We start from the raw sequence: 22,479 nt of genomic DNA, 5'->3' as shown, positions 1-22,479 counted from the left end.
TCAAGCCATTGATCCAGATTCAAAACATCTACCTAGATGGCCCGCTATACATATCCACACGGGTCGGCATACGCCGCGAGGAACAAAGTTGAGATGAAGCAAAAAGCAGCCAAGTCCTACGGCTACGTCGCCGTGCATCAACACAGTTGGGTCAGAGGCTTCAAATTGTCCCTCTCGAGTGGTGAGGTTGTGCCAGGACATGTCAGCATGTCCCCCGGCCGCGTTACCGGCGGAGGACCCTGCATCTGCCGTTTGGAAGCGTGCTCATCACCCCCAAGTTAGTTGATTGCAGAAGAAAAGAGAAAAGGAAAGTTCCTGCCCAGAAATTTTTGGGCGTTGATATCCCCCAGGATTTGTGGCGCCGTCTGGTCCGTGCGGGCCCTGATAAGATAAACCCCGGGTTTACCGGGTGCGAGAGAGAACCCCACACGGACTCGGCCGGTACCACTTAAGGGCGTCATGACCGGATTCTCCATGTAAGCCCTCTCTACCAATTGGGACGATCGGATCACCTGTCGTCGACGTCTACCTCGCTCTCGGTTGCTTCCCCTCCTCCGGGTGCGCTCAGTTCGCCGGACGCTGAACCTGATACGCAATCGGTATCTCTCCCCGTTCCGATCGAACCATACACCCAGTCTCCAGACCACTGGGCAGCCGGCTGACCAGAATTCGTGGTTTGCCCGCCTGCAGCGTCAGCAGCCCGCAAGCGCCATGTCGGCCTCGGTCCCCTCGCTGCGGAGCACCGCCGTGCGCGCGTGCACCAGGCCCTTGCGGACGGCAGCGGCTTCGGTATCATCCCCCTCCATACTCGCGGGTCGCTTCCAGAGCTCGGCGCAGAGACAATGGCTCAGGCCGACGGCCGGCTCGAGGAGAGCGGTGGGGTCGATTAGCAGCGATACGCAACAGAAGATGCTCGCTTCTCATCTGCAGCAGGCCGATCCGATCATGTACGATATCATTGAGAAGGTTGGTTGTGCACTGTGCCCTGACGGTTCTAGGGTGAGTAGATGCTGACCGGGTCGGCGGGACAGGAGAAAATCAGGCAAAAGCAGTTCATCAACCTGATTCCGTCCGAGAACTTCACCTCACAGGCTGTGTTGGATGCTTTAGGGAGTCCTATGCAGAGTGCGTATGGGGACTGCGCCTTACCTAGGGTGAACGGCTGGAGCTAATGCGGCATCAGACAAATACTCCGAGGGGTATCCGGGCGCTAGATACTACGGGGGCAACGAGTTCATCGATGCGGCCGAGACGCTGTGCCAGCAAAGGGCGCTAGAGACGTTCGGGCTCGACCCGAGGCAATGGGGGGTCAATGTCCAGGGTGCGTTTCTGTGTCGGGGGTGGTGATTTGCCGCGTGTGTTTGGTGGCTGACATTCGCAGCTCTCTCCGGCGCTCCGGCGAACCTGTACGTTTACTCCGCGTTGATGGAGACACACGACCGCCTGATGGGCCTCGACTTGCCGCACGGTGGCCATCTGTCCCATGGCTACCAGACGCCAACGAAGAAGATCTCGTTTGTTTCCAAGTACTTTGAGACTGTCCCATATCGCCTCGACGAGTCGACCGGCTACATCGACTACGACAAGCTCGAGGAGCTGGCCGGCATCTTCCGGCCCAAGATCATCGTGGCGGGTGCCTCGGCCTACAGCCGGCTCATCGACTACGCGCGCATGCGCGACATCTGCGACAAGGTGAACGCCTACCTCCTCGCCGACATGGCGCACATCTCGGGCTTGGTCGCGGCGAAGGTGCTGCCCAGCCCCTTCTCGCACGCCGACATCGTTACCACGACAAGCCACAAGTCGCTCCGCGGGCCCCGCGGCGCGCTCATCTTCTTCCGCCGCGGCGTCCGCCGCACGCACCCCAAGACCGGCGCGGAGGAAATGTACAACCTCGAGAACCCTATCAACATCTCCGTGTTCCCGGGCCACCAAGGCGGGCCGCACAACCACACCATCTCGGCGCTCGCCGTAGCGCTCAAGCAGGCGCAAACGCCCGAGTTCCGCGCCTACCAATCCCAGGTCCTCTCCAACGCCAAGGCGCTGGCCCGCCGTCTCGGCGAGCCCAAAGAGAAGGGAGGCCTTGGCTACCGCCTCGTGAGCGGCGGCACCGACAACCACCTGGTGCTGGCCGACCTGAAGCCGCACGGCATCGACGGCGCGCGCGTCGAACGCGTGCTGGAGCTGGTCGGCGTCGCCGCCAACAAGAACACGGTGCCCGGCGACAAGTCGGCCCTCACGCCGGGCGGTCTGCGCATGGGCACGCCCGCCATGACGACGCGCGGCTTCGGCGAGGACGACTTCGAGCGCGTGGCCGACATTGTCGACCGCGCCGTCACCATCGCCGTGCGCATCGACAGGGCGGCGCGCAAGGCCGCCGAGGAGAAGGGCGAGGCCAAGACGGCGGGGCGCATCAGGACCTTCTTGGAGTATCTGGGCAACGGCGAGACCGACACCGAGATCGTGCAGCTGCGGAGCGAGGTCGCTGATTGGGTGAACACGTATCCCCTGCCGTGGGATGCGAAGGCGTAGTTAGTACCGGACGGGATGAGTAGGTGGTGGTGGTGGTGGTTCTGAAATGTAAGAAACGCTTATGTATGTAGGTTCTGTTGGGCTGATTTTGATGAGGCGTTTTCGCCGGGCGAGCGGGTTTAACAGTCACTTGCCCTCCCATCTTTCACTCTGCTGGGTTCACAGTCGAGCAGCAATACAATGTTCAACCTGGTCGGTGTGTCTTAACGAGGATGATGGGTTAGTGAGGTGTCAGTCTTGAGTGGTAGGTAGCGGTGGTGGTCGGGCATGGGAAGTTTAAGGCTTTGCCGTTGTCCGATCTTGCCCTTCACCCGTCCTCCCCTTGGTACCGAGGGCTGATAGACAGAGGTAAAAACGCATCATCATCACATGCCCACATACATCCAATAGATGAGCGCATCCGTGTGACAGGGTTAGAGATGTTCCGACATCTCACATAGGATCTGTCGTAACCACTAAGGGTACTTCTTACTTTTAGCCAACCTCCTAGTACTATCCACAAGAGCTTCATGAATGACCTATCCTAAATTCCGGCTGGAACTTCAGTCAACTGCCCAATATCATATCCAGCCGATATCCAACTACGATATCATGCGTACATCACGTAACACAATACCATCAAGATCCATCACTGCCGAATCTCCGCTCTCACTTGGACCGCACCACATCCAACGCCTTTGCGGCAGCGCTCCGTTTCTTGAAGGCCGCATAATACCGCCCCAGGTGCTCCCCCAGCAGCTTCTCACCACAGACCCGCACCATGTCGTGCAGCACCGGCCACACGGCAAAGTCAGCCGGTGAGGGCTGGTTGCCGCCAGCGATGTAGAAGGCGCCGTCGGCACTCGTCTGCGTCGAGCTGCCGGGATCCTGCGGGTATGTGCTGATGGCAGACGCCGCGGCAGTGGTGGTAACAGCAGCCTCCTTCGCGAACCCCTCCCACTCCGCCAGCTCCTTGCTCAGGAGCCCTGCGACAATCTTGGTTTGCTCCGCGCTCGCTTTTCCATCATCATCATCATCATCATCGCGATCCCCACCGGATGGTAGTACTAGTAGTAAACCGGCCTCTTCCAGCGCGCGCCTCCACCTGGGTAGCAGCTCCAGCCCCCTCTGCAGCCTCACCACCCGCCGCGCCACCTCCCCGGGCAGCATGTGATCGCACCTCCTCCCGGGGCCATACACGGCATCCAGGTACCGTAACACACTCCCACACCCATGCACGACCGTCCGGCCGGGGTCGTTATCCTCGAACCTGCCCTCTCCGGCCTCCACGCTCCCCTTGGCCGCGCCCAGCCCGAGCTCCGCGAGCGCCAGCGCCACGCAGAGATTGCCAAGGCAGTCCCGCGCCGCCGCAAAGAAGCGCTTGGGCGTGCCCATGTGCAGGACGTCGAACCCCTGCCCGTAGACGTCGTTCCAGTCGTCAGACCCTTCCACAAAGCAGCGGTTGTTCTCGGCGCCAAACGCCTGCAGCAGCCGCACGGCCTGCTCCGTCTGGCCGTTCACCACGGGCCTGGCGCGCTCGCGCGTCTTGGAGGTGGCGCCCTGGCCCCAGATGCGGGACTGCGAGGCGTCGATGAAGGTACCGATCTGCCGGAAGGTGAGGCTGATGCGCGCGCCGGAGTAGGCTAGTTCGGCGGCGGTCTTCTCGCGGTCGAGGCGCTTGTCTTGCCGGATCGCGTGCAGCCAGCGCGCGTTGGTCTGCAGGCCCATGCGGCAGAGCGAGTTGTGCGGGAGGGCGGCGCGGACGGTCTGGCGTTTTGGGTCGGGGGGAGCTGCCGCTGTCGCTGCTGGTTTCGCGTCGTTGGTGGGAGAGGATTTGCTCTCCTTGTCCTTGGGTGGCCGCTTGGTGCGGAAAACCATGGTGCGCTCGGCGCCCAGGCTGACGTTGGCAATGAAGCTGCCGCGGACAATGTCCAGCGTCTTATCGCTGTGCTCACTGATGTAGTCGTTGCCGGTGCGGTAGTGCTGGATAAGCACGTGGTTGAGCGGGTGGCCCAGGTGCTTCTCGATCTCGTCCTTGATCAGCAACACGGTCGGCGAGAAGGGCAGCAGTGGAGGCGACTCGTCGGCCGGGTGTCGGTACACGGGCATGCTGCCGTCGTCGGCGATGGCGCCCTGCACGGCTATGCGCCGCGGTACTTCGCCGCCCATGTGGGACATGCCTGCCCAGCTAACCTCCTCCAGCAGACGCTCGAAGGCATCGGCCGCGAGGGCGGGGGACAGCACATTCGTGATGATGGTGGTGTCACCCTCGCACAGAGGCTCGGAGGAGACGGGGGCGGGTTGCGCTGCCATGTCTCGCGGCAATCGCTTCTGTTCGGCGTCGTGGGCGGGAGTCGTGCCTTCTTTGGTGGCTTCTGAGTTCTTATCCGGACTCGGGCGCTTCACGCGCCGTGCGACCCGATTGACTACCCTGGGCTTTTCAGCTTCAGTGCTGCCTGCCTCGGGGGTAGGGATCGGACCTTTGGAGCTCTCTGATTTGCTCGACTCAGCCTTCGCAGGACTCTCACTTCTCTGCGCTTCTCCCGACTTCCTTTCCGGGTCGCGCGTTGACTCACTCTCGGACGATGACGTGTCGGAGTCGGCGTCCCGCGATCCGCTGTCTTTCGAAGGGCGTGTCGCGCCCACTGTTGGACTGCCGCGACTGGAGCTTCCCGGGACGGGCGGTGTTGTGCTCTCGCGCTCGGCCCGATCCGGCTGCGGCGAAGGAGCTTTGGGCGTGGTTGGCCGGGAAGCCGGTGCGGGGGGCCTTTCTGGAGACCCACTGCTGCCGAGATCCAGCGTGATCTTGGAGATGGACGGTGAGAGGCCGGTGGACTGTTTTTGCGGGGCGTGGCCGGGCGACAGCTGCTCGAGCAGCGTCTCCGAGCTGATGACCTCGCAGCCCGTCAGATCCACGAGCTGGCGCACGGCGTTGAGGTGCCGCATCGTGTTCCGGAAGCCGCAGCAGTCGTCGAGCAGGGTCGCCTCATAGCCGTGCTGGCCCGCTCCCAGTGCCGTCGCGTAGATGCTGATGTTTGTCAGCGCACCGCAGAGATACATCTTGGTCACGAACCGCCTCCGGAGCAATTGCACCAGCTGCTGCTGCCCGGAGGCGAACGCACTGTAGCGCGTCTTGGTGAAGACGATATCGCGGCCCGTGTCGATGGCCGCCTTCACTTCCGGCGCGAACTCGGCGCCGCGCGTCCCCTTGCGGACACACGGCTGCTTCTCGCCGTCGGCGCCGGTGCTCAGGAAGGCCTCTTCGTCGGCCTCCATGGCGGCGCTGTCATGCGCGGTGGAGGTCGGCTGGCGCCCTCGCGACGGCGCCATCTTCTGGGGGCGCAGCATGGTCTCGGCCGTGATGATCTGGTCTCCGCCTTCCAATAGCGAACAGTGGCTCTCAAACTCGCTGCGCACCCAGATCACATCGCCCGCGCCCGAGTCCCGGAACGCCTTGGCCAGATCCAAGGTACGGTTGACGAAGTCCTCGGGCTCCGTCGCGTACAGTGGGCCGTCCGGTGACACGAAGTCGTTCTGCAGGTCCAGAATCAAGAGCGCCTTCCGCGTCGGCACGGTTGGGATCATGGAGGGATTGAAGGGGAACGGCGACGGCATGGTGCTAGCTTTACCCGTCTGCCGGGTTTTGTGGGCAAGCAAACAACGTCGGGCGGATATAGTATCTGCCAGAAACCATCAGCGTGTTTATTCGGCCATTGGGTCGAGCGGATGCCGGCTCAACTCACCCTCAAAGCGGGCAACGGATGCCGGAACCCCACACACGGCACAGCACGGCACGGAACTCGCTCAGGACTAAGCTCTGGTCATTCCCGGGGGCGGGCTAGCTATATAAGTCAAATTAAGTTATGAAGTGGAGGCCGTCGTCTACTAGCAGGACGACAGTCGACCAGTAGCTCAGTACATGTATGTACCCAAACCTATGTCGATATATATAGCGTAAGTCTTGTTGGAGAGGGCGCCGAATTCGGAACCAGCTGCGAATGGTAAAGGTATTGTACCTAGGCGGGTAACGGGCGGCTCGGCGTCACTTGCATCCTCGGACTCGTCGTTGGCAGTCACAGTGCAGCGAGAAAGTACACTGCAGGAAGTCTGCGCCAGGAGGGCAGGAAAGCCCTTTATGTGGTGTGGTTATGTATGCAGTTGCACATGCCACTCCGGAATCAGGTCCGGAACAGGGGCAAGCGAACGGGAGCGGCAGAGACGAGAGATGGTGGGGCAGGACGATGCAACACCAGCAGCCGCTGCACACGATCACCAGCCCTGTATGTAAAGCCCGTCAAGTTACAAACACATCACACAGTAATCTGTACTTCGTAATGTATTGCCTGAGCTGGAGCTGGCAACTCCGACCAGTACTGTACATACCGCCAAGTCCGCACGCTCAGACTTCTCGTGATGGTCAGCGCGGCGCAGACCGTTGACGCCGCGGATGCGCGCAGCGGGCATTCCGCGACAAGCGGCACCCAGATCAACTGCGAGCCAGATCGCGTGGTTGTTGGTCGAGTCCAGAACGCTGGCACGGACTGCAGATCACACTACAACGTCCCCAGCCAGCCCCCGTCAATGCAAGGTGATCCTCGCGACCTTCTTCAAGCCTGAGGTGGATGTGGTGACGCTCAAGCGGCTTGCAATCCATGGACCCCTGGCCGCCTGTGCTGCACCGGTGAGCAAACCCGCTGCTGCGTGTCTCGTCCAGGTCGCCGAACGCAGGTTCTTGAGATGTCGGAGGTTCCACGGCAGGCGCGATCCGGTTGCCTGTGCACAGCAGTCCGTCAGCCGCGGCGCAATTTCCGTCGAATATTCTCCGCGTCGCCAAATGGTTCGTCCTAGATGTGGTGGTGAGGCGGTTGGAGGTTGGCCCGCATGCGGCACAGCATAGAACCTGGATAGAAGCGCTCGAGAAACGCAGGCCGCGTTACACTGTCAGCCGCTCTTCCCCGACATCCCGCTCGTGTTATGCCAACGGCATGAGGGGAGCCTACGGTACTACCTATGTAGGAGGGAAGCGGAGAACGGGAAGCTGCAGGGCCGTATGGAATTGTAGGTAGGTACGTACGGTAGCACTGGAGACCCCACCAGGCAAGGAAAGCATGAGCGGGGACTTCGGCTCCCTCGATCAAGCAATGGTGCAACAGGTCACATGTCCCTGTAATAGAATATCTTCACCCTTTCGTTCAAAGCGTTACAGCCTTTATTCTCCCGTCAGGGTCTGCGCGATTCCGATCTTTGAACCTGGGCTTCGAGGTGTTTAGCCTACACGACTCCCCGTCTCATCCATCCGAGTCACTCGCGGAAGGCAAGTCGACCCGAACGTCCCTGACCGATTGGCCAACCACAGTCCGCCGGAGCTGGCTCCTGACCTTTTCAACCCCGCCACCATCAGATGAAAACGAGATGAGGGAAATCATGATGTTCACGGGAGATCTGATTCAACCGGAGGCGAAGCTGTGTGGCTTGCATCCCTCTGGTGGTACTAACGTCAAGCAAGATGAGCACACCGCATTGAGTGGGATGCATCCGCACTGCATGTCGAAGAATCCCTCACCACCAACAGCGCCCAACGGCTTCCAGAGATCGAACGTTGGGGGCTGGTCGGTAGAAGCATCCATTATTAGGCATCGGACAAACGTAAGACGGCAGCGTTAACCGCCCGGTATGCAGATGCATCCCCGGGGTGCTGCGACAGCTGCGTCCAATCACCCGGTGCAACCCACCTCCAACACGACAGCTTCTCAGCGGAGAGGGTCGCATATGACCAATACGACACGACGCTGGCAGCACCTTGCAGGCGAGGCCGCGGGCCTGCAGAGTCAGTTGTCCGATCTCTTCGACGATGCTGCAAGAGAAGGATTTCCAGCCCCCAACCCAACCGGACGACCGTCGACAGTTCGGAGACCACCGCGGCCACGTATCCAAAAGGGATAAACGGCGAAGCTGCAACAGTGCCATTCTGGAATGGTCAAGTTGTTCACATGACACTCCAACGCGGCAGGCATTGCAGCAAGCACCCGGTTAATTGCTCGAAAAAGGTAACCCTCCGCGCCGGGGAGAGGCCGACCCCTTGATGCAATATGCACGACGGCCGGCAGACACTTCGGCAGCCGTTGGCGATCGCCCTGAAGCTAGAATAGCAAGCACAGGTCCAACACGAGACTGGCTGGAGAGTGATCTCAATAAGAAGAAGGGGAAGAGGAAGGGAAAGAATAATGAAAATAGGGGTTCCAGCAGATTGAGTTGCTTGCTGGAAGGGGTCTGCGGTCGGAGGGAAGAAATGATAGAGGGTAAAAAGAAGAGATTCACCGACGCAACTTGTCTGACTTCCGCAGGGAAACGAACATTCAACAGTAGCAGCGGCGCACAGACGGAACTGCTCCTGTTCTTCTATTCTCCCACTTGAACAGCGAACTTGACATCGAGGTTTACGGACCCTCAAGCGACATATACATACCTACATAGTTCCTAAATCAGTTGCACTGGGTGTCGCGGGACCACGTCAATGCAGCTGCAGGATCCTGGTGGGTTGGCGCACCAAGTTCATCAGCGCCGCCGCCGTCCCAGGACCAGCAGAAACACTGCCCTGCATATCATCCCGAACGAACGTAGAAACTTGAACGGACTGGCGAGTCGGTCGGTAATCCCATAAACTCCATTGCCCGGAAAGACGCCTATCATAAGAATGTTATCTCGTATTACGGGTTGAATAGACAGCCGCCAATGCCCCGTCCCGAACATCGGACCTCGGCCCGCCCGCCGGAACCACCCGGCTCAGGCATCCGGATCATCACAGCTAGGACCGCATCTCCTCCAACCACTCTACCACCCTGGCAAACGTTGGTCTATCATTGACCGGCTGATTCGCACACAGTGATTGCAACCCCCCCAAAGCGATCCACACCGCCGGTTCGTCTCGCACATCAAGGTGCCGCCGTAACTTCTCTATCAGCAATCCAAAAGCCCGCACCTCGAGCTTCTCAATCGACCTCCGCTGCCCCTGTGGCAGCCCGAGACCATAGACTGTCGAAGACGAGAAGTTGCCCAGCACCGCATGTGCGTCGCCGGTGTTGGCAAAGATGCATTCTGAGACTACATGGCCGTGCGCGATGCCGCGCGCATGGAGGTGGGCCATGGCGTTGGCGAGGCCGGTTAGCATCTGCAGCGCTCTTCGCGTGGGTATCATGCGTGAAAGCCAAAAGCGGTCCGGTATGGGCTCGGTTACAATGCCACCATGGAATGTGGTACGGTCCTCTTCTGGATGCCCCTGGATGCGTCCGATCACTGTGGGCAGGCTGTCGCGTGCGGCCGTGGGGCATGGCTGGAGTGCGACCCATGCCTCCATCTCGGCTGCCGGGCAGCCGTGGACATCGGTGGCCAAGTCGTCGAAGAGCTTGATGGAGACTTCCCTGTCGCCGTGGTGGGGTTGGTGCCAGATACCTCGGAAGGTATCTGAGATTTGCTCCCTCGTCACGTCGAGATCAGACCAAGCGATGTCAGCCGGGGGAGTGTGGACGCCGTTGCTGATGCCCAAGACGTAGGGATTTCTGGCGAAAGAGAGGTGGGTTAGGTTCCTGAGCTCAAAGAGCCATGGAGGAAGGGCAGAGAGACGGTTGAAGCTGAGACGGAGCTCCCGGAGTGCTCCGCATTGCGCCATCTCTGGCGGTAAGTCTTGGAGCTGGTTGCCGCCGAAGTAACACGTCTCCAGGCGGACGCATCTCCCGATAGTGGAGGGGAGGCGGGTGAGACAGTTATCGGTGAGGTCTATGTCCACGAGGCTTGGACAGAGAGCATCCTCGGGAATCTCCTCCATCTCATTGTTTTGGAAGGCCACGCTCACGAGGTTGGGACATGACCCAAGCGCTCTTGGAAAGACCGTGAACTCGCAGTCATTAAAGAAGCCAGTCCTCAGCGCCGGCAGAATGGAGCCTGGCGTCCCGGGGATCTCCTGGATAGGGTTCCCGCTGAAATCCACCAGCCAGAGGTTGGGACATGACAACAGCGCTCTTGGAAAAACAGTGAAGTTGCAGCAATCGAAGTGTGCCTCCTCCAGCGCCTGCAGAGCGGAGCCTAAAGTCTCGGGGATCTCCTACATCCCGTTACTTCTGAAAACCACTTTCCGGAGTTTGGGGCATGATCCCAACGCTTCCGGAAAGACGGTGAAGTTGCAGTTGGTGAAGCAGGCGGTCTCCAGATTCGGCAGAGCGGAGCCCAGTGTCGCGGGAAGCGTGGCCAGTCCAGTCTCACAGAGATCAAGCATCTTGAGTGTATCGCCAAGTTCGAGGATTTCTTCGGGGAAGGTGGCCAGAGGACACCTCAGCGTGAACTCAGTGAGTCCAGCGTTTCTGTAGCCGCCGCGTCTGAGAGTCTCAAGATCCTGCATACTTCGTAATGAGTCGTTTAGTCGGTTAACAAACGTGTAACAAATGTGGTACTATGAGATGATTGAGAGGAGAGAAAACACGGAAGGTCGTCCAGCTGCAGCATTTTCTGGATTTCATCCCATTTTTGTGGACGTCTTCCCGATTGCACTTGCTGTATCGCCACATGTAGCTTTCTGTAACTTCGGAAGGAGAGCGGGAGGAGAGTGTCGCTGACTCGCACTTTATGAAGGGAATCTTGCTCGATCGTAAACATGCCACTGTTTTGGAAGGTGCGATGTTACAAGCGCCGAAGAAACAACTATGGCACGCGGCTGGGTCCATGAACCGAAACGGTCAGTGACAGTCGGGTCCGTCCTTGCGGTCTCTGGCTAGAAACGGCCGCACAGTGGATACCCGAGGGCTACTACCCTGTATAGCTTTTGGGGCAGTTCAGTATGAAGATTCTCTGACCTCGTCGTGGCCTGGCTGTGTGAACGATGATTGTTCAATGTGGTGACTTGTAAGTTGTGAGCCACAACTCGGGAGGCGTTTATGTATTGTACATACAGTTTGGCAAACTCCACTAACGTTAACCTTGACCCACTGTGGGTCAAGTATCTGCCGCCAAGATCGAGTGGGTCCACCTTGAGCTGGCCCCTTGCACTTTGTCAACTCAACACCAGCAGTCATCACGAGTTAAACCTCACGTTCCTGCCGCCACCTCCATCAACCGTCACGCCAATACAGCGCGATACCGAAAGCAATACGCGAGACGCATAAGCTCTTGCATTCCAGTGCTCGCTACGTCCACGCTGCCAGTGCTCGCGGAGAGGGATCGGCGGCAATGGCAACCGAGTCGCGAAAGCGGCCGGCAGAGGCCGAGCGGGCCGGCTCTCCTACGAAACGACAACGGCTTCAGTCAGCGCAAACAATACTCTCGCTTGGGCCGCCGGGATTATTGCCGTCTTACTCCCCGGCAGTGACGACCGATGAATTGGCGAAGAAGGGTCTGCGACGAGGCATTGCGCTGGCGCTGCAGAAGGTCGGCTTCGACAGCGCGGCGCCCGAGGCCATGGAGAGCTTTGCCGCTATGGCAGAGATGTGTATGTAGATGTTGGTTGAGTGGCACACTGCACAGATTCGCTGACAGACTACAGACATCACATCGCTCGTGCAGGACATCAAGACATTCACGAATGCCGCGCGACGATCGCACCCGGTACCCAAGGACTTTGAGCAGGGCCTCAAGCGCTTCAACTTGACCACATCAACTCTTAATCCGCACAGAAAGCCGCCGATACCGAGATCAAAGCGTCTGCCCAAGTGGGAGCCTCTCGAGACCGGTGATCCGCTCGACCGAGACCTTCCAGTCCTTGGCGACGAGCTGGACGGAGCGCCCGACAAGGCAGCAAAGCCGTACATCCCAAGCTCGTTCCCCGCCTTTCCAAGCGTGCACACATACAAGTACACGCCGGAAAGCGTGGACGCCGTTACGGTGTCCGACGATTGGAGTGCGTTTGGCCCGGATGCGCCGTCCCAGACGCTGGACGGTTCCCAGCCGCAGTCGCAGAAGCCGCAGCGGCCGCTCGCGCCCGACGAAATTCCGCGCGGCGATCCGAAGAAGATGCGAGAAGCAGCAGCGAAGGAGGCAAAGGCCGGAGAGGGAGCGCTTAGGAGGCTGATGCGCGCATCCAAGATTGCGAAGCAAAAGGAGGTATGGGCGTCGGCGCAACGGCAGCCGGCCCAGCGGGAACGGTACAACTTGTGGGAGGCGGCGATGCGGGAGCTCCTCGATGATGACACAAGGTCCAAGGGCAAGGAGATTGGGCCAGCAGGGATGCATGGCGACAAGGGGAGGTTCGAGATTGCGGATCACAGCATGCTGGTCAACTGGGAAAAGAGCTATTCCCGCAGGGACGTGCCTCGAGCGGGTGTCCGGAAGACTGCCTCTGCTGGTCACAGCGGGAAAGGCCAATGAGGCCGGGATGTGTTTGACTTCTACACTAGTACTCCTGCACAGTGTGTACAAGCTGCATGTGGATGGTGATCGGAGTTGGGAATTTGCAGCGGGAACTACGAGATACCCCATAGAGTTTACAGCGGCTTATAATAGCCAGAGCCTGTGAACAGTTTGGCTTGGATTCGCTGGTTCATAAATACCATGCAGTTACTGTACATTGAGCGCATAGGAAAGAACAGCCCGAGGATATGGTAGGCAATGTCTGGTCTGCAACGCAAGAGGTAGCGTGAGGCCGTGGATAATCCCTAAATTCAACCACATCGCCTCACACTCCCGTCCTTTCAAGTTATCTTATCGCTTCTGCGGGTCATGGTGGATCGTCACAGCGTCTGAGAGCCGTCAGCAGCTGGCACAGTTCAGCTTGCTGCTCCTGACAGCTGGCCGAGCTGGCCGCAAACCGCCCCACGGCGGACCCTAACCATTTCGGCCGCACAAAAATTTAGGAATTCTCAGAGCTGGCGCAGCGCCCCGATTTTTGTTGACCTCCCGACGAAACGAGGCACCGCGAAAAGCTCACCATTCTTCCACCGATCCTCGAACCCCAGGAAGGACACCAAGATGGCTGAGCAACTCATCCTCAAGGGCACCCTGGAGGGCCACGTAAGTCGTCCCTGTTGGCGTCAATTCGAGTGATCCGAGCGCTTTGCCGTGATCTCTAAACCGACTGGCAGCTCGCTGCACCGAGGCAGCTGCCAATTCTCGTACTGGAGCTGACGGTATACCTCGCAGAATGGCTGGGTCACCAGCTTGGCCACGTCGATGGAGAAGTACGAGCAGCCGATCAATCGCTTCGGGGGCCGAGGACCGCATGTACTAACCATTCTCCCAGCCCGAACATGCTCCTGTCCGGCAGCCGAGACAAGACCCTGATCATCTGGAACCTCACCCGCGATGAGACCCAGTACGGCTACCCTAAGCGGTCGCTCCACGGCCACTCCCACATCGTCTCCGACTGCGTACGTTTTGAGCGGCTGGCTTCTGGATTTGCATGGATGGGAAAGCGGGGTTGTGCTGATAGGCGTGGCAGGTGATCTCGTCGGACGGCGCCTACGCCCTCTCCGCTTCCTGGGACAAGACCCTCCGCCTGTGGGAGCTCTCGACCGGCACCACCACCCGCCGCTTCGTCGGCCACACCAACGACGTCCTCTCGGTCTCTTTCTCCGCCGACAACCGCCAGATCGTCTCCGGCTCTCGCGACCGGACGATCAAGCTCTGGAACACCCTCGGCGACTGCAAGTACACCATCACCGACAAGGGCCACACCGAGTGGGTGTCCTGCGTGCGCTTCTCGCCCAACCCGCAGAACCCGGTGATTGTTTCGTCCGGCTGGGACAAGCTGGTCAAGGTACGTTTGGACCCCGTGCGGCATGCCTCCTCGCTATGATGCTTTGCAACTCTTCAAGTATTTGCTACTTCAGAGCCTGTTTCGCCACAGGCCATGAGACCAACATTCACCGTGCACTGAGCGACACCCTATCTCCACCGCTTTTTCGGGCCCAAGTTTGTGTCGGGTGCAGCCATGGCTGACCGTTTCCAGGTCTGGGAGCTTTCTAGCTGCAAGCTGCAGACCGATCACATTGGCCACACCGGCTACATCAACACTGTCACCATCTCCCCCGATGGATCTCTGTGCGCGTCCGGTGGCAAGGACGGTACGACGATGCTGTGGGATCTTAATGAGAGCAAGCACCTGTACTCGCTCAACGCCAACGACGAGATCCACGCCCTTGTCTTCTCCCCCAACCGGTATTGGCTGTGCGCTGCTACTGCCAGCAGCATCATCATCTTCGACCTGGAGAAGAAGAGCAAGGTCGACGAGCTCAAGCCCGAGTTCCAGAACGTCGGCAAGAAGAGCCGCGAGCCCGAGTGCGTCAGCCTGGCGTGGAGCGCCGACGGCCAGACCCTCTTCGCCGGCTACACCGACAACATCATCCGCGCCTGGGGTGTCATGTCGAGGGCGTAAGAGGTGGGTGTCTCGGTGTCGGGGCCGGGGAGAGGTGGTTTGTGGGAAAGGGTTTTGCATCGCTGGGCTGCGCGGGAAGCCGGGCGCGCGTGTTGCGCGCCGGGGCTCTTTCGACGGATTCCATGGTGGGGGCGTACTTCGGACTGCTTGTCTCGCTTTTGGTCTCTTTCATGGAAAGGAATGAAAGACGGGGTCTGGGAAAATGCATCATCTAGTCATGGCAGCCCTCGCGGCGGATGCTTAAAGTGTGTCCGTTGCTAGATGGCAGATCGATACAATTCAGCAACCCCATGAACCAATGAGTGTGGCCAGAGTGTGCATTGTCCATGAGGCCCCGGTTGTGAGGGGCCGTTGTATGGCTTGTGAGGCCTTTTTGTCACGCTGGAAGGAGTGATACAGCTGAAGAGCATACCACGGAGTTCCAGGTGTGGAAGCAGTAGGAACGTCCAGATATGCCACCAACTCAGCAGGCTCTGGCGTATTCTCACCAGACTCGACTACTTATCCGAACAGCAGGGTCGAACACGCTACCCTCCCGCCATCGCTGATCGGTATTGTAGCCTCGACGCAGCGGACTGTCCTGCCGTGCCCAAGACGAACTCGTATGGCGACTACAATCTCGGCTTCCCTAGCCCACCCGGTGCACTCCCGACAGCTATACCTCGCCGGCTCCTCGTTTGGCACGTACAACGCGTGAGGGGAACTCGGGCCGCATTCATAGTATGCATGGCATTCCCGTCCGTAACTACTGGAAGTCGAAGCGCAGAGAACTCAACGCCGACCCAAGTCTCTGGGCGGACAAACTCCCCTACGAAAAAGACTAATAAGAACGACACCGTACATCGGTGAGGTATGCCAGTGATTTTCATCAATACCCAAGGAGAGACGTCGTGTATTCCTAGGCCAATTCCCTTCTCCAAGCGATACGAGCTGGATATCTACGTTGTTTTCCAGCTGATACCTGCCAGGATTGATCAGTCAAGTGGTCCGACAGCGTTCTATACCTACGGTAGGTAGTAGTCTATACTACAAGGACACCGCCCGTCCGTCACATATGCAAACATAGTAGATACCACCTCCTAGCCGTCAACCAAGCGAGTTGGATCAGCTCCAAATGAAATGAGAGTCATGGACAGTGTCGAATACCACAGCGGCACAGCCCTGCAAGACGCGACCCTGCTCCCGTGACCCTGGTCCGACTTTATCCAAGGAAGCCAACAAGGTGCACGCTCGAACGGTAGCTTTGCTATAGTTATTCATGGGGCAGATCTCACAAAGTTACCCAGTATTTACGTCACTGTTGAGCGCACCGAGTCGTCATCGTGCCGATGACATAATTGACCCTGCAGATCTGTAACTCGAAAGCGATATAAGCTTCAGATCTCGTCGGCCACATCTCTCTCGAATTACTGTTCCCCAGGCTCATTAAATCAACTCTCATCGTCTGATCGAAAAAAATCAACTTCAACCGGCAGCCAATTGAAAACTGCGCCTTAGCAGCTCATAGGCTCACACACCATCACAATGTCAGACCCCCATCCCCAAGGCGGCAACCTCTTCGACATGGCCAAGGACGGCACCAAAGGTTCGTTCCCCTTTTCCTGTCCTTGCTCTGCTCTTCCCACACGGACACGTGAAACGACGTATGCTAATAACAGAGCTCGAAAACCCAAACAGTCCCAGAAGATGCCGCGAAGCCAAACGTCATCCCGTCCGTGGCCAGGCCCGACCAGAGGGGCGATCAGGCCGGCGCCGGCGGTCTCGGCAGCGCGACGCTGCACCAGGCCGCCGACAACGCACTGAGCGGCTCGGGACAGGGCGAGATCATAAGCGCGGGAGGGGCGCTGCCCGAGGATGTCGGCGGGAAGTACAGCAGGGACGGGGGCAAGCAGCGGGGGCAGCAGCAGACTACGCCGCATGGGGGACGGAACCAGCCTTCTCACTGAGAGGTCTGGACTCTGTATTGTATGATATTTTGTGTGTGTGAGGTTAGCCCAGTAATAACGCCATCTTCCCAACTTTGAAGGTCTTAAAAGAGTTTCACAACTTTCCATATCGGTGGTGGAGTCCCGGGTGTTATAGTGGACAGCACCGACCTGTGACGTCAAGAATTGAGGGAACAGAAAACAATTTTCTGAAAGCTTAGTAATTGTTGTCTGACGGGTTTGACTATAGATTGCGGTCGTCTAGATGGAATGATCCGCCCCCAGATAGGTAAAGACAAGGAGTCAAGGACAGTATTGCTCTCGATTTGATTTCGCTCACCGCGTGCTTACTTTCCTCCACACAAAACAAGCTTCGCTATGAAAACCATCGGCATCTTCCCCGCATCGGGCGGCCTGGGCGGGAGCACCTACAGACACCTCCTGAAACTAGTACAGGCCGACAAGGTGATCCTCATCAGCCGTCACCCAGAGAAGACGCCGCAGGAGTACATCGACGCCGGCGTCCAGACACGCCAAGCATCGTACGAGTCGTCTCCATCCGACCTGGAAGCCGCCTTCGCGGGGGTCGACACGCTCTTCCTGATCTCCTACCCATCCCATGTGCGCGACTACCGCGTCAAGGTCCAGCTCCCGGCCGTCGACGCCGCCCACCGCGCCGGGGTCTCTCACATTTTCTACAGCTCCCTGGCCTTCGCCGGCGAGGCGACGTCAAACCACTCCCTGGCCGAGGTGATGCAAGCCCACCTCGCCACCGAGGCCCATCTCCGCCAGCTAGCCAACGACGGCAACAGCCCTCTGAGCTACACCATCCTCCGCGAAGGCCTCTACGCCGAATCGACGCCCATCTACATGGCATTCTTCCGCCCGGACCAACCACCGCAACAGCAACAGCAACCCGCAGAGATCCGCATCCCGCACGACGGGTCCGGCCCGGGCATCGCATGGGTCGCGCGCGACGAGCTGGGCGAGGCGTCGGCCAGGCTGATCGCGCGCTACGCCACCACCACCACCGAGTCCGACGACGACCCGGCCGCCACAACGTTCCCGTACATCAACAGGACGGTGCTGCTGACGGGGACCAGGGTGTGGAGCCTGGCGGACACGGTGAAGGTGCTGGCCGAGATTGCCGGGCGGCGTGATCTCGCGATCAAGCAGGTTTCGGTCGACGAGTACGTGCAGCTGCCGCAGGTGCGGGCCGTGTTTGGGCCGGAGGAGGAGAAGGCGCGGACGTGGGCTACCGCGTGGGATGCGGTGAGGGCCGGGGAGACGGCTGTGGTGACCGGGGAGATGGAGGAGATTCTGGGGAGGAGGCCCGAGGATTTTGAGGTTGCTGCGCGGAAGTACTGGGCGGAGAACGCTGTACCTTCGTGAGGAGATGCAGCAATGATTCAGTGTTGGAATCTAGAGAGGATGACACCTCTATTTTTCGGGACGACTTCGTGAGTGATAATGGATTGGCCAACTCTGAATTTCCCCGTTCATGTTGGATCGTAATGGCTTGACAACCGACAACTTCCAGGTCGGTTAGCCCAGCGGATGCACCTGTCTTTGAAAAACTGCGGTAACGACCCGAGAGCTGAGATGGGTATCTATCTAAAACACGCTCGCTGCCGCTGTTCTATGGTCTATCACTCGGCTCCGTACATACATGTTATTCCAGAGGAGGTTCAACCGCTGGACACCCCCAGCCTGGCGCTTGAGGCTTCTGGTTCCCGATGGCCGTCGCGGCACTATCCCTGGATGTCGTGGAGCCCCCCTCCGGCCTGTCGTCCAACTCAACCACGGCATGCTCTCCCACTTTTGAATAATCCCCAGGCTTTGAGCTGCCATCCGGGACGTGGAACCGCTGATCGAACCTGACCAGGAGATAAGTATACACCACCACGATCTCGATCACAAAGTTGAAGCAGTAAAACGCCGGGCGCGAGTGGTACCACTGCGGGTCATTGACCGGCTTGGCCTCGAAGTTGACCGCCGTGCGGAACGCGGCGCCGAGCGTCAACAGCGCCGACGTAAACGCCAGCAGCGCCATCTTGGCTCCCATGCCGCCCGTGCCAAAGTTCTCCGCGGGGTACGGCCCCTTCCGCGGCAGCAACCGCACCAGCGCCATCGCCACGAGCGGCAAGACCGCCACCACGACCATGTACACCCCGGCAAAGAGCATCACATCCCGCTCGCGCCTGCGTATGCCCAGGTTCAGCGTAAACAGCTGATGAACCGAGGAGAAGACCACCATGACCAGCACGGCCACGACGGTGGCAATTAGCGCGCCCATCCCCACCTTTACGGCGCGCGACCACCCCGCGAGCGGGTGCGTCGCCCTGACGACCCGGACGGCGAGGATGATGTTGACGATGAACAGGATCAGCACGCCCGCGGACGTGAGCACGGTCGCGGCTAGCGCGAGTTCGTCGTTGGTGCGGTCGCGCGCCCAGCCGATGCGCACCGAGAGCGCAGCGATGCGCGTGACGCAGAAGCCGAAGAGGAGCACCGAGAAGATGAACTTGTGGTTGCGCCGCTTGTTGCGCACGAAGACGAACAGGTGCGAGGCGCCGCCCAGCGCGAAGAGCGCCAGGAGCGTGGCGCTGATGGGGATGTCGATGGCAGAGGTCGGGACGCCGCCTAGGGGCGCTGTGGACGGTGGATAGGGCGGGCCTGGGGGCTTGTTGGGGGGCGTCGCTGCGGCCTGGTTGGTGGCGTTGTGTTAGTTGGAATTCCATGGATGTAGTTGTAGGGTGTATAGGATCGTATCATGGATTTTTGGGGTGGTGGTGTTGGAGAGGTATGGAGTCAAACGTACCGTTTGACCCGTGCCAGAGGACATTATTATTGGCGCAGTTTAAGTAATATTGTCTTAGATTGGTTGGTGAAGGATGAGGCGTGATGATGTGCAGGTGCAGGTGATGGTGCACCGCGACTCTGCTGGTCTCAGATCAAGCTTCCGCCGTTGCGAGAGACATCGAAGCAAAACCCAGCGAAACAGGACGGCGCGCCCCTATTCATATTTCAACTTCTCGGAGGTACTATGCAGGTCAGACCGTAAGAGCTGCCAGATATGACGCAGCTGAGAAACAAAATCGAAATTTGATTTGCTTCCGTAGCACTGCTATTTCGGTTCCGGCGAAGTGGCGCGCAATACATGTGTGACGAGGAATCGACGATATCGCAGGATCGGCCCATGGAGTCGCCGACACGAGCCAAGCTTTGCTTCCCGATTGAGTGGTCGCACTGGAATGCGCCGGTGCATGTCAAGCGCGAATTTCCGGGGGCCAAGAAGCGAGGGCCGACTTTCCGTGTTTGCTAGTGTTGGCTGGTCTTTGTTCGGCCGTCGCCCCTCTCCGAGTGCCTAGTAGCGGCTCCATGCTTACCCGACCCTTGAAATTGGATCCTGTGTTGGCCCTTCCCGGCCATGGGTAAAGGCTTATTCGATGCAGGACATCGATCAGGTTTTGTGATTCTACTCATCTGCGGGGAATAGTCACCTGCATTCAAACCATACAACGAAACAGCTTGTTGAATTTGAACGAATGGAGCAAAGGGCTAACAGAACGCATCGAGCTCTGTCCATTATCCTCCTCTCCCATCCGTCCACCCTTACGACAGCTCATACCGTGCACAGCCTCCAAGCTCCGGCACGTAGGTGTTACACGTACGCATCGGCGGCAGCCTCGTGCCGTAAGGCGGCCCCGGCCAACCGCGGCCCTGGTCGTTCACCAGCGGAAACTCGAACGGCGGCGGCGTCTCCGCTCTGACGGGTGCCTGGCGCCGTCGTTTGCGCATGTAGAAGAAGCCGAAGACGCTGGCGGCGACTACGACCGACGTGCCAATCCCGACCCCGACGCCGATGGGGACTGCCAAGCTGGCTTTGCCGTCGTCCGGGGAGGTTTTAGAATCCGCTGCCGTTGGAGACTCGGTGCCTGGCACAGCCTCGGAAGCTGTCGCTGTCGGTGAGCTCTGTCCGGCCACGTCCGAATCCGATCTTGTTGCTGGCGTCGGGAGAGTTGCCGTGTCTGTGGTATGAGCTTCCGGCGAGGACTGCGTTGGAATCGATATGGAGACGCCCCCTGGTCCGGAAGAACTATGTTTGGATTTCGGCACGTCGATGCTAGTAATTGAGGCGTCGGTAGAAACTGGTCCCGGCGAGGATTGCGTTGGAATCGAAATATAGACGCCTGTGGGTAGACTGACAGAAGGGGTTTGTGTGACACTGGGAGGAGACGTGCTTGCGGGTCTATGATCCTCGGTAGAGTCCTTCGCCGTGGGGGCATCCTTGGCTGTGGGAGAGTCTTTCGCGGTGGGGGAGTCTTTCGGCGTGGGAGAATCTTTTGCCGTAGGAGAGTCCTTCGCCGTGGGTGTGTCTTTTGCCGTGGGGGAATCCTCTGATGTGACCGGGTCCGTCGTATGCGGATTCCCCTCCGCCGAATCCCTTAAAAACAATGGATTGGGTTGTGTTCCTGCAGTGGCATATACGCTGAAATTATCTGGTCCTCAGGTCAGCTCGCCATCACAGGTCAGGAGCAGAGAGAGTGGATCACTGACCGGCCACGACGAAGAGTCCATCGACCTTGTCATCGACAACTTCGCAGAGATGCTCGTTCGAGAGCCCGCCCGGCGCGCAATACCACCGATCGACATCTTTGCACCGAACAACCGGCTGTGAATCGTTTTGCTGTCCAGGTTGGACACAGAAGTTCGGGCACCCCGGGCTCGACCAGGTCGAATCGAGGCAGAAGCCCCGATACAGCGCGCCGGATCCATGTTGGCACAGACTGTTGTTCAGACACAAGTCGCCCTGCCGGCAGCACAAGCCTGTAGGCCCAACGGCCGGGTCCCAGCAACTTGCGGCAGACTCGGCCAGCTGGCCATTCGGGAGGTAGCAATGGTCAGAGTCGGAAGCGACGAGGTGGACCAAAAAGAGGAGAATCAGCAGGAGGTTGAAGGCAGACATGGTGTCTGTTGTTGGGTACAGTACCAGTAGTTGAATGGAGGCGAGGCACCGTAGCTGCCAAGTAGCTTGTGAGGTTTGTTGGTGTGCGAGAAGTCGGGAAGGTCCACGATTTCTTTTGAGCTGTTGCACGATGCACAGGAAACACTAAGAGCATGAGATGAGGCGACCATAGAAGGGAACCTGCACTCGCCGCAACGCCCACAGAACCGCCAAACCACAAAGATTCCCTTAGTCTGCAGACAATGAAAGTGAAGAGATGATGGGAGTGGCACATTTCATTTAAATGATGGCAGTCATTCACAGCTTGGACAGTCGGACTGCTGGTCACTCACACTGCTGGTGCAACAATGATCTCCCGTGTGCGCCATCACCAGGTCGGTCGGGCAGAGTCCTGGCACGTCACGCACCTACCTGTAACATCCACTTACAAGGGATGAAAACTCCGCGGAATAGCTGGTCATCTCCATTGCCCAGGAGGCTCTCCGTTGAAGGCATGGGAGAGGCGGCTGTACCAAATCGCGATCTATAACCGAGCATGCTGTGCGGTGGTGAAAAGGCCACTGTGCGAGCCGAGACACAGATTCGGCGCGTTTTACATCGCCAAGACAAAGCACCGATGTTGAGACCATATGCAGTATCAGTAAGGAGTGACATGTATGCAGCGTGACTGTGGTTCGTCGATGTTGGAGAAATTTGAGTCGTTCAGGCGAAGACAGGGG

The 22,479-nt window shown here is 58.9% G+C and overlaps 10 protein-coding genes across 10 annotated transcripts; 5 read left to right on the top strand and 5 right to left on the bottom strand.

Moving 5' to 3' along the window:
• The first annotated feature begins 453 nt into the window (after positions 1-453).
• B0T15DRAFT_531527 (serine hydroxymethyltransferase-domain-containing protein) lies at positions 454-2,910 on the top strand. The gene is made up of 5 exons (XM_062869253.1): positions 454-599; positions 691-966; positions 1,032-1,125; positions 1,184-1,321; positions 1,382-2,910. The coding sequence occupies exons 2-5, from the start codon at positions 712-714 to the stop codon at positions 2,530-2,532; spliced, it is 1,638 nt and encodes a 545-aa protein (XP_062720950.1). The 5' UTR covers positions 454-599; positions 691-711; the 3' UTR covers positions 2,533-2,910.
• A 270-nt stretch (positions 2,911-3,180) lies between these two features.
• B0T15DRAFT_502318 (uncharacterized protein) lies at positions 3,181-6,126 on the bottom strand (the record flags this gene model as incomplete). Its single annotated transcript, XM_062867428.1, has 1 exon — positions 3,181-6,126. The coding sequence occupies one exon, from the start codon at positions 6,124-6,126 to the stop codon at positions 3,181-3,183; it is 2,946 nt and encodes a 981-aa protein (XP_062720949.1).
• Positions 6,127-9,316: 3,190 nt separating this feature from the next.
• Positions 9,317-10,903, bottom strand: B0T15DRAFT_396189 (uncharacterized protein; the record flags this gene model as incomplete). The annotated part of the gene is made up of 2 exons (XM_062864820.1): positions 9,317-10,385; positions 10,665-10,903. 2 exons carry the CDS (start codon positions 10,901-10,903, stop codon positions 9,317-9,319), a joined length of 1,308 nt encoding a protein of 435 aa, XP_062720948.1.
• Positions 10,904-11,566: 663 nt separating this feature from the next.
• Positions 11,567-13,242, top strand: B0T15DRAFT_502316 (Bromodomain associated-domain-containing protein). Its single transcript, XM_062867427.1, has 2 exons — positions 11,567-11,986; positions 12,041-13,242. The coding sequence occupies exons 1-2, from the start codon at positions 11,728-11,730 to the stop codon at positions 12,859-12,861; spliced, it is 1,080 nt and encodes a 359-aa protein (XP_062720947.1). The 5' UTR covers positions 11,567-11,727; the 3' UTR covers positions 12,862-13,242.
• A 120-nt stretch (positions 13,243-13,362) lies between these two features.
• On the top strand, positions 13,363-14,882 carry B0T15DRAFT_531514 (guanine nucleotide-binding protein beta subunit-like protein). The gene is made up of 5 exons (XM_062869252.1): positions 13,363-13,503; positions 13,633-13,670; positions 13,733-13,859; positions 13,931-14,248; positions 14,441-14,882. The coding sequence occupies exons 1-5, from the start codon at positions 13,462-13,464 to the stop codon at positions 14,864-14,866; spliced, it is 951 nt and encodes a 316-aa protein (XP_062720946.1). The 5' UTR covers positions 13,363-13,461; the 3' UTR covers positions 14,867-14,882.
• A 209-nt stretch (positions 14,883-15,091) lies between these two features.
• On the bottom strand, positions 15,092-15,770 carry B0T15DRAFT_531511 (uncharacterized protein). The gene has a single exon (XM_062869251.1). The coding sequence runs from the start codon at positions 15,733-15,735 to the stop codon at positions 15,478-15,480; it is 258 nt and encodes an 85-aa protein (XP_062720945.1). The 5' UTR covers positions 15,736-15,770; the 3' UTR covers positions 15,092-15,477.
• Positions 15,771-16,059: 289 nt separating this feature from the next.
• B0T15DRAFT_415414 (uncharacterized protein) lies at positions 16,060-16,988 on the top strand. The gene is made up of 2 exons (XM_062865459.1): positions 16,060-16,451; positions 16,544-16,988. Exons 1-2 carry the CDS (start codon positions 16,391-16,393, stop codon positions 16,810-16,812), a joined length of 330 nt encoding a protein of 109 aa, XP_062720944.1. The 5' UTR covers positions 16,060-16,390; the 3' UTR covers positions 16,813-16,988.
• B0T15DRAFT_190278 (uncharacterized protein) lies at positions 16,951-18,323 on the top strand. The gene is made up of 2 exons (XM_062862435.1): positions 16,951-17,080; positions 17,163-18,323. The coding sequence occupies exon 2, from the start codon at positions 17,170-17,172 to the stop codon at positions 18,181-18,183; it is 1,014 nt and encodes a 337-aa protein (XP_062720943.1). The 5' UTR covers positions 16,951-17,080; positions 17,163-17,169; the 3' UTR covers positions 18,184-18,323.
• Positions 18,324-18,601: 278 nt separating this feature from the next.
• Positions 18,602-20,032, bottom strand: B0T15DRAFT_415409 (uncharacterized protein; the record flags this gene model as incomplete). The annotated part of the gene is made up of 2 exons (XM_062865458.1): positions 19,613-20,032; positions 18,602-19,498 (listed from the first exon to the last, which is right to left on the bottom strand). Coding segments are annotated over exons 1-2 (921 nt in total), but the record flags the coding sequence as incomplete, so codon positions are not given.
• A 149-nt stretch (positions 20,033-20,181) lies between these two features.
• On the bottom strand, positions 20,182-21,959 carry B0T15DRAFT_190249 (uncharacterized protein). Its single transcript, XM_062862434.1, has 2 exons — positions 21,352-21,959; positions 20,182-21,293 (listed from the first exon to the last, which is right to left on the bottom strand). The coding sequence occupies exons 1-2, from the start codon at positions 21,758-21,760 to the stop codon at positions 20,407-20,409; spliced, it is 1,296 nt and encodes a 431-aa protein (XP_062720941.1). The 5' UTR covers positions 21,761-21,959; the 3' UTR covers positions 20,182-20,406.
• Positions 21,960-22,479: the final 520 nt, after the last annotated feature.

This window comes from Chaetomium strumarium (genome assembly GCF_033439665.1).
Source record: "Chaetomium strumarium strain CBS 333.67 chromosome Unknown B0T15scaffold_4, whole genome shotgun sequence".
Taxonomy (NCBI): domain Eukaryota; kingdom Fungi; phylum Ascomycota; class Sordariomycetes; order Sordariales; family Chaetomiaceae; genus Chaetomium; species Chaetomium strumarium.
This window is presented reverse-complemented; position numbering and strand designations above follow the sequence as displayed.